Genomic DNA, 12,417 nt, shown 5'->3' with positions numbered 1-12,417 from the left:
CAATAGTACTTGAAATTAATTATCAAAGGAATATAGAATAAAAATATATTTGTAGTAGTATTATTTGTGTTGTTTCATTATATTCCCTTGTTCCTTTTTTGTTATTTTAGGTTAAGTGAATAAAATATCATCAAATATAGAAAAAATACCTTTTTTTTAAATATAATGAGAGACAGGGACTCAATCAATTTGTAGGTACTGACACATACACAGAAGCCTAGCAGACGCCAGTCAGCTGGAGATTACAAGCTTACAACTGCATTAGACAAACAAACTAACTCCCTTGGACAGTACTCAGGAACAATTGTCATACCCCATTTGTTATAATTCTCATTACATGGAATAACGGAGTTTCAAGTTCAGATATAACTATTGTCTTTCAACACTACTTTTAATAACACGCTATAAGTTTATAACATGAACAGTATTGTGGAAATTGTACAACATTTTAAATTGATACTATTATAGACCATATAGGTTTTGAAGTATTTTTCTTTTTTTGTCTTTACTTCAGCCCCCAGTCTTTCATTGTCGTTGAATATGATTCGCTTTGTCTTTGTACTCAAAGATACATTGTGTTGTGCCATTGATATGTTTTTAAAAGTTTAAATTAACCCCAAAGTTATTGTATTAGTTGGAATAAAGTTTACCAGTTGTGTTAAATTATCTTGTAGAATTGTTGCTTCATAAATAAACAGGTTTAGTTCTTAAAAATTCTTAACCTAATTTGAAAAGACAAACAGATTTGCACGTGTATTCTCTACTAACATTCCACGGGCGTTGCACATAAAACTAGTTGCGGGTCATTGCAGCTTATGGGAGTGAACAGTGAACAGGTTAGTCTGAAAAACCTATCTCGTAAGACGAGTGTGGCCACGGCCAAACTCTTCCACGTGCGTCGCACGTGAAAACCAATCTCGCTGGTTAAAAATTACAAGTGTGGCCCCGGCCTTAGTAATATAATAGGTATATCTTAAATGTTTTTCTTTTTCTTGACATAATCCTGTTAGGAGTAAAATGTTTCAATAATGTAGGGTGATTTTTAATAGAAAACCATGAATGTTGGATACTATCCATCTCTTTATAGTAATCTCAATATATCAAAATAAAAAATAATTTAATACAATCCTGAGGAAAAAAAACAGCAAAAATACTGGTAACCGCACTGATTTTGTAATGAGAATCGAGGTATAAAATCATGTACCATACCGACCTTTAATATTTCTGTAGAGCATACCCCGAATAATCCCTCATTAAGTTAAAACATTGGGTGATTCCTGACTCATAAATGTATTAAAGTTGAATACATAAATAATTGCAAGAAAAATCAATAATTTGGGTTTAAATATTTAAGTATTTATCATAACACAAATTGAATGCATTTAAATTTTCTAAAAAGATGTTCCATGCAACACATTTTGAAAATCATAGGTCTAATGTAAAAAATATAGATTTTATCTTTAACCTATGTTCCCAAGGGTGTTAACAACTAATCAATGTCCCAAAAGTCATTATCAAGGTTTATACTAAACAAATGGTTCTGTGCATAAACCTCTTAGGTTGAGAACTCCAATATTAGAACAAATATTACGTTAAATTAGTGATGGGCCGATTCCAGAATTGGTCATTTCCGATACCGATTCCGATTCCAAAACTTTGGTTTCGATTCTTGATTCCGCACTCGATACATACAAATTAATTTAATAAGGATCAACCATTGACTATACATATACTCTTGAAATGTGTTTAGGGTCAAAAGTCAATCATATTTTACACTATGATCAGCAAGTTATCAAGCTCTTTAGCTGCTCATGAAATGAACATCAAGCCTATCGTGAGTTAGAAAATGTGAGTTATACTAGTGCCATTGACTATATACACTTTGTGTGTATTATATTCAATGCTTGTACCATCTGGCCAATCTGGCAACATCGTCCTCGATCTGACAACATGGTGACAAGTGATAAGCCTCTATAATTTAACTAGTGTTCTACCAGTTGTCAATGTAACACGTAATTCGTTGTGAAATGCAAGGGCACACCCCATTTTTGGATTATACAACGATTAAGGATGTGAGCTAATCAACTTGGAATTATTTATATTAGCCGACTTTTGAGTATTCCAAATAAACTAAGATGTGCCACTCTTTACAACCTGCAACTTCAGTCGAGTGCAATGAAGTGAAGTAGGCCTATCGAGGTATTTAGAATCAGATTTAGCCCATTCCTATATAAAATGTACAAAAGAAACATACCTTGTCTGGTTCTTCAGAATCCTCCCAAGCAATCTTGAACAAGTTTTTGACTTCTTCCGCAAGACCTAGAAACACAAGAAATCAATAAGTAAATCAATAATATTTGAAAGGAAGAAACTGTTACTTAGAAAACCAGATAAATGAGAGTCATTCTATTTTATTAGACTTTAAAAGATTTAAGTCCGATTAAATTGATTTGACATTACTTTAATATGCCAAAATTTAACAATCAACATAATACTCCAAATAAAATTTTCAGTACAACTATTAATTGCTTGTAAATTTGTGTTGGTCTAGATATAAACTCTCCGAGCCTCAGGTTACCAACTGTCTAAAAATGTTTAGTTTAATGTAAAAATAAATAGTCAATTGTAAAATATTATAATTTTTTTAATAACTTTATTTCAAGATAACTGACCTATCCTGGCTCCACTGTTGGCAGCAAAGTATATCCTTGGGACTTTGAGTTTTCTGGCGTATTCTGAGGCGAGGTTGAACACAATATCTTCCTTAGGACCAAAAGATCCGATGAGGAATGTGATGTCGTTAGAAATGAGGATCAAGTCTCGACCCTCAGGGTATTCCGGAGTGTTTAAGGTCAACCTCCAGGCTACCATACCCACCTGGAACACAAAACTGCTTAGCAAAAAGTTTAAAATATAGCATACATTACATTTTACTATAACTCTTAAACGTACTGCAATTTTGTACAATGATACTGGTCTATCGTAAAGAATGAAATTTTCCTTCATCAGCTAAAGACTTATCTTAAGATGTATACTTACATTATTTTCTCCTGGTAACCTCTTTTGCTCCACCAAACTCATCTGTCCATCTTCACCAATTTCAAGAACCAGTTCGATACAATCCATCACAGATATTGGCTTCACGATTGCCTCTACAACAGACAAATTAGTTATAGACCTTCAACAATAACAGTAAATGTATGCTAAGCAAATTGATAAGAGAACACACTTTTTTTAAGAGGTTGGCAGCCTCTTTCAGTTCTTTTGTGTATGTGTGTGGAACGTATCGCACAAAACAAAGGGTGAGCCGGCAAGTACAAAAATGAGCTGTACTGATAAATTTTATGACACCAGGACGTGAACTCACCACATCACTGTCTTAGTTTCACAGTCTGTCTTGCTACCGCCTGAGCTACTGGCCCAACAAACATTACAAAGATCAGTGCTGGCTAATAGTTACAAATAAGATACTTGTTCAAGAAAGACAATTTACCACTAGGTCTCTCGTCAATGTACTCTTGCCACAATCTCTCAGTGACTTGTCTGAACATGTCTGGCAGATCGTAGACGTAGGTGGTGCCTTGGCTCTGGGCCTGGAATCTCTTCTGTTGTAGATAGTCCTTGGTAAGGTAGGGAGTGGAAACAGGCATACCATGCATAGACCCTTGCTTGGCTCCCATACTCTCCAGACGGATCTGTCCAGATTTAAATTAGGTAAGTGTAATGATTTGTTTTTCGACACTGATTGCTTGAAAAAAATCAGGCTTAGTAACACACACCCTGGCATTTGTACAATGATAGGGATAATGATTTTTTTGCAAATTTCAACTAAAAATAGGAATAAACTGTAACAATCAAAAACAGAATTCCGTTGGAAATTTAGATTTTTTTTACTTGAGGTCTATTAATAAAGTAATACAGTAGAACCCCCCATGTCCGACCTCGGGATTACCGACTCCTTGGGATATCTGACCTCATGTCCGACCGTCTACTTGTTTCCTGGCTGGTCCACAGTTGAATTGCACCAAATATGAAATTTACTAACAGTTATCACTGATGTGTTTACTTGTTGTTGGTTTTTATTTATCAGTATTTTGTTTGTCATTATTACCGTCTGCAAGAATGTTTACTCGAGATTTTTAAAACAAACCCCATCTGCCCGGGAGTAAATATCCTGACCTGTCCCAACCTAGAATAAACCCATCCGTCCCTAAAATTTTAAATTGCCTGGTGGATTTTTGACTGAAATAACTGAAATATTTTCCCGTATTTTTATGCTGATAAATGATCAACAACAGTAAACACTGACCAAGACACATGAAATTATCCTCTTAAAAATCAAATTGATCTTGGCTGGTTGAAATGTACATAACAAGAATATAATAAGATCCAAGAGTAAAACATACTTGATTGACAGCTGTTTTGTTGATTTAAAGAGTATACAATGAAGGATACATAACTCAAACTGAAGCTAAAATAAATTACAAGAAGTTGCTTTGGCAACTAAAATAAGACCCATTTTAAAATTTTAATTTTAAAAACTTTTTTTAAAAGCCCATTGATCAAATCAGCTGGATTCAGTTTCAAACCATCGAAAGCTTTTGACTCTTATCGAAAGATAGAACCGGCAACATTCTAGTTAGTAGGCTTGTTGTTGTACTTACCACACCAGTCTTGGGATCGGTGACTTCCTTGTAAAGACTGATGTCGAGGTAGTAGCCGGAGTCATTAGCCAGACAAAGTCGAACATTGGATGTCTTGGCGTTGGGTGAAGGCCTAATGGTCATTCGCAGCTCAGCCTGAAGAACACGCAGTTTCCACAGCCTGGGTCCATACCTCATAACCATGCTGGTGACACTCTCCTCAATCTGTAAACAAAAACAATAATACATCAACTGTTTCATTAACATTGTCGCAGTTACTGATTGCCGATTGATAATCCCATTTAATTACAAATCCCTGATTGTAATTACTATTATAGGAAACAATTTTGTACTATAATACAAACACTTTTCATTTTCAAGTGGGGTTGGGTATGGATGAATAAAGAGGCATATGGAAAAAGCTAATTCACAGTAAAATTGTAGCATACCATCAGTCAGAAGGCTCCCAAATTGTTGTTTTAAAAACATCACATTTCATTTGAGGAAATCAAAATTGAAGCAGCCCAAGGTCAAGTCACGCTTACGCAACCATGGCAACTTGTTAAATGTGAATTAAGGGAAGCCCAAAAAACAATGGAATAAAAAAGAATACTGATTTTTTTTGTTGTTATCTTATACCCTTTTAGGAGAGCTGTTACTATCCTTTATGTATTATTTTACACTGTTTTATGGGTTATCTAATGTTTTATAGGTTTACAAAATAATTGTTTTCAACTACGAGAGGATCAATTTATAATTTAAGCCGTGCATAATATAGATCAATGACCTAAAATTAAATTATAGTGCAATATTGCATTTTAATGTAAAATTGCAAATTATACAGTTCGAATTCTGATATTTCTCCTGGTCCCTAGTATTTCAATGCTATCAATGTTAAAAATAATTGCAGTAAATTCCAAATTATATTTTTGATTAAATGCTTTTTCCTAAAAACATAAAATTATATTTTTGATGATTCAAAGTCCAAACACGGAAAAAGACAATCAAAAGGCAAACCGGACAAGGAATTCCCGAAAAAAAACTTTGAATCATCTACAAGGGAAGTGGTGCAAGTCTAAATATAGCTTCAAGATCGTACCCACCCCTTCCCCCGCCCTTCTTGACTCACTGTGGCCCGAGAGCTCCTTTTGAGGTCATTTCCCAAACCTACTATTGTTTTGCCTTTCTAGTGTTTCTATTCTGCCTTTTTGAAACACTAAATCTATTGCCTACGCAACAGTACAGTAGTAGATTTTTCTACTGTAAAACAGTACTTTAAAACCAAAACTCTAATAAGCGGAACTATTAAACAGTTTGTTGTAAAATTGCCTTCATACATACAACGGCTGTAAACTATTATGGCGACGCAACACCCCTAGGACTAGGAACTGAGAAACCGTTCCATTAGAAAATGGAACCAACACATCACTAGTGTGAATAATATTGCATTTAAGTGGTTTAGTCCTATATGATTACCTTGGATGGATCCATGATAACAGTTGGAACAAAGTTGAGGAAGATATGGTTACAGTCAGTGCGACGGGCGAATGGATGACTGAAGGCAACCTCTAGCTCATCCATTGCCTCCAGGAGAACTCTTTCTCCTTCGTTCTGCAGATACTCGAAACTGGCTTCTTTAGTGATGAGATCTGAGTGTCGGATGATGGAGCGGATGAAGAATCTGAAATCTGTGACAGCCTGTCCCTTAGCAACCTGTAACATCACATCCAAGTTTGAGTGATATGTCATGGCCTAGAGGGGTTTACCATTGATTATATAATTCACTACGGATGTAAGGCATAATGCATTAGTCTGTAACGTGAACAAGATAGGCAGTGATTTAATTGCCGATTGGCGAGTACAATTAATTACAAGCCGTTGTCACCTTTACATTCATGACGGAAAATTACTTTTTGTTGACCTTTCTTCTCACTTCTTTTTTGTAAGTATTGAGCTTGTTTCAACATTTGAAGTGACAAGATGACTGGCCTAAAGTTTAATTTATTGATAAAAATTCAAAATGTCTAATGTTTTTGCTTTTGCTGAAGAGCGTGAGCCATTCCCATAGTTTTAAGGACTAGTGCTAGACACAACAGATGGTAACTATGTGGTTTTCGTCCACGCACTATGCATTGTTTTGTTTCTTAAGGCTGGTTGTCCTGCAAGTATATAGTCACTGTTTTTTTATAGTGAGAGTAAAACCAAAAAGTCTAAACTTTAAAATGTTATTTGATCAATGTGGTTTATTATTGACAATCACCTTGGCTTTTCCCAGGTAAAGGTACATCTTCCTGTTGGAAGTGGGAAGAGCCTCCAAATCATAAGTCCTCATTCTGTTGAGTTCCAGTTGGAAGGCCATGCCAGGTTCTAGATGTCTGTAGATGCGGTCTTCCACAAAGTTGTCACAGTTACGGAATGTAAACAGCTTAGGGAACTGGCGCCTGTGGGAAAGAATAAACTACTAACCAACTGTAATATTTTACTGTTGTAACTAACTGTGAACTATCAGTATAATACTGTCCAAACAAATTTAGGAGTTAAAATTAAATGAAATGAAATGAAAATGTGCTTTATTGTACAATTTAGAACATAAATACATTTTTACACAGACACATAAAAACAATGGTTAATAACCGTCTGTTTTGTTGGCACTAGAGTTGTTCCATTACTTAAGATTAGAATAGTAGGCCTATTGAGCACTAAAAAGATTTATTAATATTTCTGAAATAAAGACATAAGAGAAAAGATATAAGCATGGTGTCTACTAAACCTGGTTTGAAAAATTCAAGGAGTTTTCCAGGAGAATTCAAGACAAATTCCTGAATTTTAAGGAGCTACTATCGGAACCCGTTTAACTAATCGCAACCAGCTAATAAATGAAAATGATTATTATTAGGCTATTATTATTATTAATAATGATTATTATTATTTGAAACAAAACATTTCCAAAGAATAATATTTTATACAACATAATAAAACAGTATAACTGGTAGGTAAGGCGACACCAGTTATCATCTCCCGCGATTGTGGGAATATCAGTGAGCATATCTTGCAGTATCTTCAACATCAGCGACAAAACGTCACACCGTCAACGATCATGGCAACACCCGTATTCATATTTTGCGGTTTGGGCGACACCGATAACCGTCTCTCGCGATCGCGGCAATTCCCGTAGGCATATCTTGCGGTTTCGGCAACACCGATAATCGCCTACCGCGATCGCGGCAATAGCCGTGAGGAAATCTCGCGGGTTCGGCGACACCGATAATCGTCTCCCGTGATCGCGGCAACACCCGTGGGCATATCTCGTGGTTTCGGCGACACCGATAATCGTCTCTCGCGATCGCGGCAATACCCGTGTTGAGCATATCTTGCGGTTTTAGCAACACCGATAATCGTTTCCCGCGATCGCGGCAACACCCGTAGGCATCTCACGCGTCTCTCGCGATTGCGGCAATACTCGTGAGCATATCTTGCGGTTTCGGCAACACCGATAATCGTCTCCCGCGATCGCGGCAATACCCGTGAGCATATCTTGCGGCTTTAGCAACACCGATAATCGTCTCCCGCGATCGCGGCAATACCCGTGCGCATATCTTGCGGTTTTAGCAACACCGATGATCGTTTCCCGCGATCGCGGCAATACCTGTGCGCATATCGCGGCAACGCCCGTAGGCATCTCACGTGGTTTCGGCGACACCGATAATCGTCTCTGGCGATCGCGGCAATACCCGTGAGCATATCTTGCGGTTTTAGCAACACCGATAATCGTTTCCCGCGTTCGCGGCAACACCCGTAGGCATCTCACGTGGTTTCGGCGACACCGATAATCGTCTCTCGCGATCGCGGCAATACCCGTGAGCATATCTTGCGGTTTCGGCAACACCGATAATCGTCTCCCGCGATCGCGGCAATACCCGTGAGCATATCTTGCGGCTTTAGCAACACCGATAATCGTCTCCCGCGATCGCGGCAATACCCGTGCGCATATCGCGGCAACGCCCGTAGGCATCTCACGTGGTTTCGGCGACACCGATAATCGTCTCCCGCGATCGCGGCAATACCCGTGAGCATATCTTGCGGTTTTAGCAACACCGATAATCGTTTCCCGCGTTCGCGGCAACACCCGTAGGCATCTCACGTGGTTTCGGCGACACCGATAATCGTCTCCCGCGATCGCGGCAATACCCGTGAGCATATCTTGCGGCTTTAGCAACACCGATAATCGTCTCCCGCGATCGCGGCAATACCCGTGCGCATATCGCGGCAACGCCCGTAGGCATCTCACGTGGTTTCGGCGACACCGATAATCGTCTCCCGCGATCGCGGCAATACCCGTGAGCATATCTTGCGGTTTTAGCAACACCGATAATCGTTTCCCGCGATCGCGGCAACACCCGTAGGCATCTCACGTGGTTTCGGCGACACCGATAATCGTCTCCCGCAATCGCGGCAATACCCGTGAGCATATCTTGCGGTTTTAGCAACATCGACAATCGTGTTCCGCGATCGCGGCAACATCCGTAGGCATATCTCGTGGTTTCAGAGACACCGATAATCGTCACTCGCGATCGCGGCAATACCCGTGAGCATATCTTGCGGTTTCGGCAACACCGATAATCGTTTCCCGCGATCGTGGCAACAAAAGCGGTAGTGTTTCAGTTAGGCATCGATTCCGATGACTGGGCTCCGGATTCCCGGAGGTTTGGGTGGATTCCTGGAGTTTTCCAGGACATTTCAAGGTAAGATAAAATTCCCGGAGGTTTCCCGGTTTTCCCGAATTTCCCGGAGAGTAGACACCATGATAAGAGAGAACGAAATATTATTACATAAGTGATAAAAAACAAAAACATACTGATCCTAACTTATCTGTAGACGAGTTTCATATACAATTATTTAGGTTCAAAAGTTAAATTAGGTCACTATCTCCCATCTATACTTCCAAGCGTTTTCTAGATAACTAGCTAAAGCTCGCCAATTCCTCCCATTTATAAATTGATGATATTCTATTTCGTTTAAAAAAAGTTTTCCCAGCCACAAATGTCTTATGTGTTTTAAAATCGGACAAAGTGCAATAAAATGATAGACTGTTTCATTTTCATTTAGGTTACATAAAGAACATCTATAATTTTGATTGAGCCAAGGCTTGTAGTTCAGGTTGATAAGCTCTAATCTTGCTTTAAGAATCCACGAAATGGTACGAGTATTGTTGAGTTTGAGGGGACTCTTATCTCCAAGTTCAAGGTCGAGCGTGAGTAACTGGCTGTGGTGGACGGAGGTGCGCGCTTGACCAACACACTCCCCCCTCCACCTACAACGTGGCCCCTCCGATACCGACCTCAACTGTTCGCTAAGCTCCGCTAAATCATCATTTTGAAAATTAATATTTATATTAAATTGTTGTCCCAGAAGCTTCCATTCTTTACTCCAAAATACACTCCTTGAAATAATTTGTTTAGCTAAAATTTTGGGCAATCTTCCCGCTGGTAACGTTAAACATTTCAATAAATAATTTAGATTTACATTCAAAGTATAAAAGTATAACTTTTCACAGCATGTTTCCAAATATAATGCATAATTTGGTGTGTTAAAAGGTAAAGAGAATAATTTTTTGAGAAATATTTTTTGAACAGATTCTATTTGATCGCTTTCTATACATCCCCACACCTGAGCTCCGTAGCAGATTGTAGCTCGCACTACCGCTTCGAAACAACACATTTTAGAACTTAGCGGTACTTTTGGGTTTTTAAATAAAGCACTCCAGACTGAATTAACAGCAAATTGACCTATTCTGGCTTTTTCTTTGAAATGATTACTCCATGAAAGGGAACTTGTAAACGTGATTCCTAAATATTTGTACTCATTTACTACCTCAATAATTTTACCCATATACCACCATTTGTCGCTCGTCTTCAATTTCCCACCATTTCTAAAAACAATAATCTTTGATTTATTTAAATTTACAGTTAAATTCCATGTCCCACAGTAGGTTTCTAAATTTTTTTATCATGTGCTGCAGCCCGGTACTAGTTGGAGACAGAAGAATAATGTCATCAGCGTAAAGCAACATATTTATTTTCGATCCACCAAAATGGCATCCACCTCCTACCGCCTCCGGCAGGTCATTGATAAATAAACTGAATAAAGTCGGTGAGAGATTGCAGCCTTGCCTCAGACCTGTGTTAGTTTCGAAACTGTCAGTTACACCTCCTTCACACCACACACTCGAACTGGTGTTGTTGTAGTAGTTTTTTAATACATTCAGCATGCGCGTCGATAATCCCAAACTTGACAGTTTAAAAAACATTGATTTTCGATCGATTGTATCAAAAGCCGCACTAAAGTCAACAAAAAACGCATAAAGTTTCCCCCCTTTTTGTGATAGACGTAACTTAACCATACAAGCCAGATTAAAAATGTTATCAATGGTGGAGTAACCTTTCCTAAAACCCGCTTGGAATTCCGTTAATATTTCATTTTCTTGAACCCACGTTTGTATTCTATTGTTTATGAGACTTGTGAAAATTTTGGCCACGCTATCAATAAAAGATAATCCACGGTAGTTTTCAACTAAATCGAGGTCTCCTTTTTTGTGTAGAGGGAAAATAATTGAGGTTTTGAAATATTTTGGAACAATTTCACTTTTTAAAATTTTGTTGTAGATCATTAATAAAATAAACAAAAAATTTTCGGGTGCATTTTTGAAAAATTCATAAGGAATTCTATCTGGCCCCGGGGCCTTATCACACTTTAATGTTTTCAAAATATTCTTCAGTTCAGCAAGAGTGAAGTCACTATCTAATCGGCAGTTATCTATAAGCGGTTCCGCATAGCTGATCGCACCTGCTCTGATTGGGGGATTCAATAAATTCCTAAAATGTGTTATCCATCTTTCAGGCGATATTTCTCCCACAACATTACTACCTTTCTTTTTTAATGTGTTCATGGACCGCCAAAAAGATTTACTGTCACATTTTATATTACTTAAATCAAATATAACTTTATCATAATAAGACCTTTTCTTTATAACACACAATGTCTTATAAATATTTGACTGTTTTATATAATCGAGTTTGACTATCTTTGAATTTGTTTTCCTATATAGGTTTTAGCCTGAACATTCTTTTTCTTTCAGCTAAGCATTTGTAGTCAAACCATGGCTGCTTATTTCCTACTTTATTTTTTCCTACGACATTGTTTTGTTTGTGTTCAGACGACCTTAAGATACACTCCATTAACTCATTCACATTGTCCTGGTTGTTATTTGAGATTTTAACTTGCACTAAGTTCAGCTTAATACGTTCATTGTAATTTAAACAATCATTGGTGGACCATTTTAATTTAGGTAATAAAGGTAATAGCTTCCCTTCATTCTGTCCCTCTGCACCTGGGCTCACAGCAATTAAACTAACTTCACAAGGGAGATGGTCAGACCCCGGGTATGGCACAACTTTAAAATCACTAACCATGGATAAACAGTTTACAGATACCAATGCATAATCAATAACTGAAGAACCCACTGACCCTATAAACGTGTACTCCCCGTCCTTATCACTTCTGGATCTCCCATTCAAAATAATAAATCCCATGTTGTCCATAACATCTAGAATCTTACGCCCTCTCACATTAACTGTCTTATCTTAGGAGTTAACAAAGAGTTGATTATTTCCATAAGCTTCATTGGGATTCATTTCTCCACAAGTGGGCAGACAAAGTAAGGGAAACTTAATTTCAATCACAATAAAATAAGTATGATCATTTCTTTGTACAGTGA

General features: G+C 37.8%; 1 protein-coding gene across 5 annotated transcripts in view; it reads right to left on the bottom strand.

The window, feature by feature from the left end:
- The window catches only part of LOC129006003 (acetyl-CoA carboxylase-like), a 118,394-nt gene that overhangs the window by 21,565 nt on the left and 84,412 nt on the right, over window positions 1-12,417 (bottom strand). For all 5 annotated transcript variants that reach the window (XM_054435087.1, XM_054435090.1, XM_054435088.1 and 2 more), the window contains 7 exons: window positions 6,904-7,084; window positions 6,120-6,356; window positions 4,665-4,868; window positions 3,494-3,695; window positions 3,040-3,152; window positions 2,673-2,877; window positions 2,255-2,319 (listed from right to left, as the gene is read on the bottom strand). In XM_054435087.1, the coding sequence (XP_054291062.1) occupies window positions 2,255-2,319; window positions 2,673-2,877; window positions 3,040-3,152; window positions 3,494-3,695; window positions 4,665-4,868; window positions 6,120-6,356; window positions 6,904-7,084 (1,207 nt within the window). The remainder of the gene's footprint in view (window positions 1-2,254; window positions 2,320-2,672; window positions 2,878-3,039; window positions 3,153-3,493; window positions 3,696-4,664; window positions 4,869-6,119; window positions 6,357-6,903; window positions 7,085-12,417) is intronic.

This window comes from Macrosteles quadrilineatus, unplaced genomic scaffold (assembly GCF_028750875.1).
Source record: "Macrosteles quadrilineatus isolate MER2022 unplaced genomic scaffold, UCM_ALF_1.0 Scaffold_54__1_contigs__length_841927, whole genome shotgun sequence".
Taxonomy (NCBI): Eukaryota; Metazoa; Arthropoda; class Insecta; order Hemiptera; family Cicadellidae; genus Macrosteles; species Macrosteles quadrilineatus.
The sequence above is the reverse complement of the archived record's forward strand: the minus strand, read 5'-3'. Positions and strand labels throughout refer to the sequence as shown.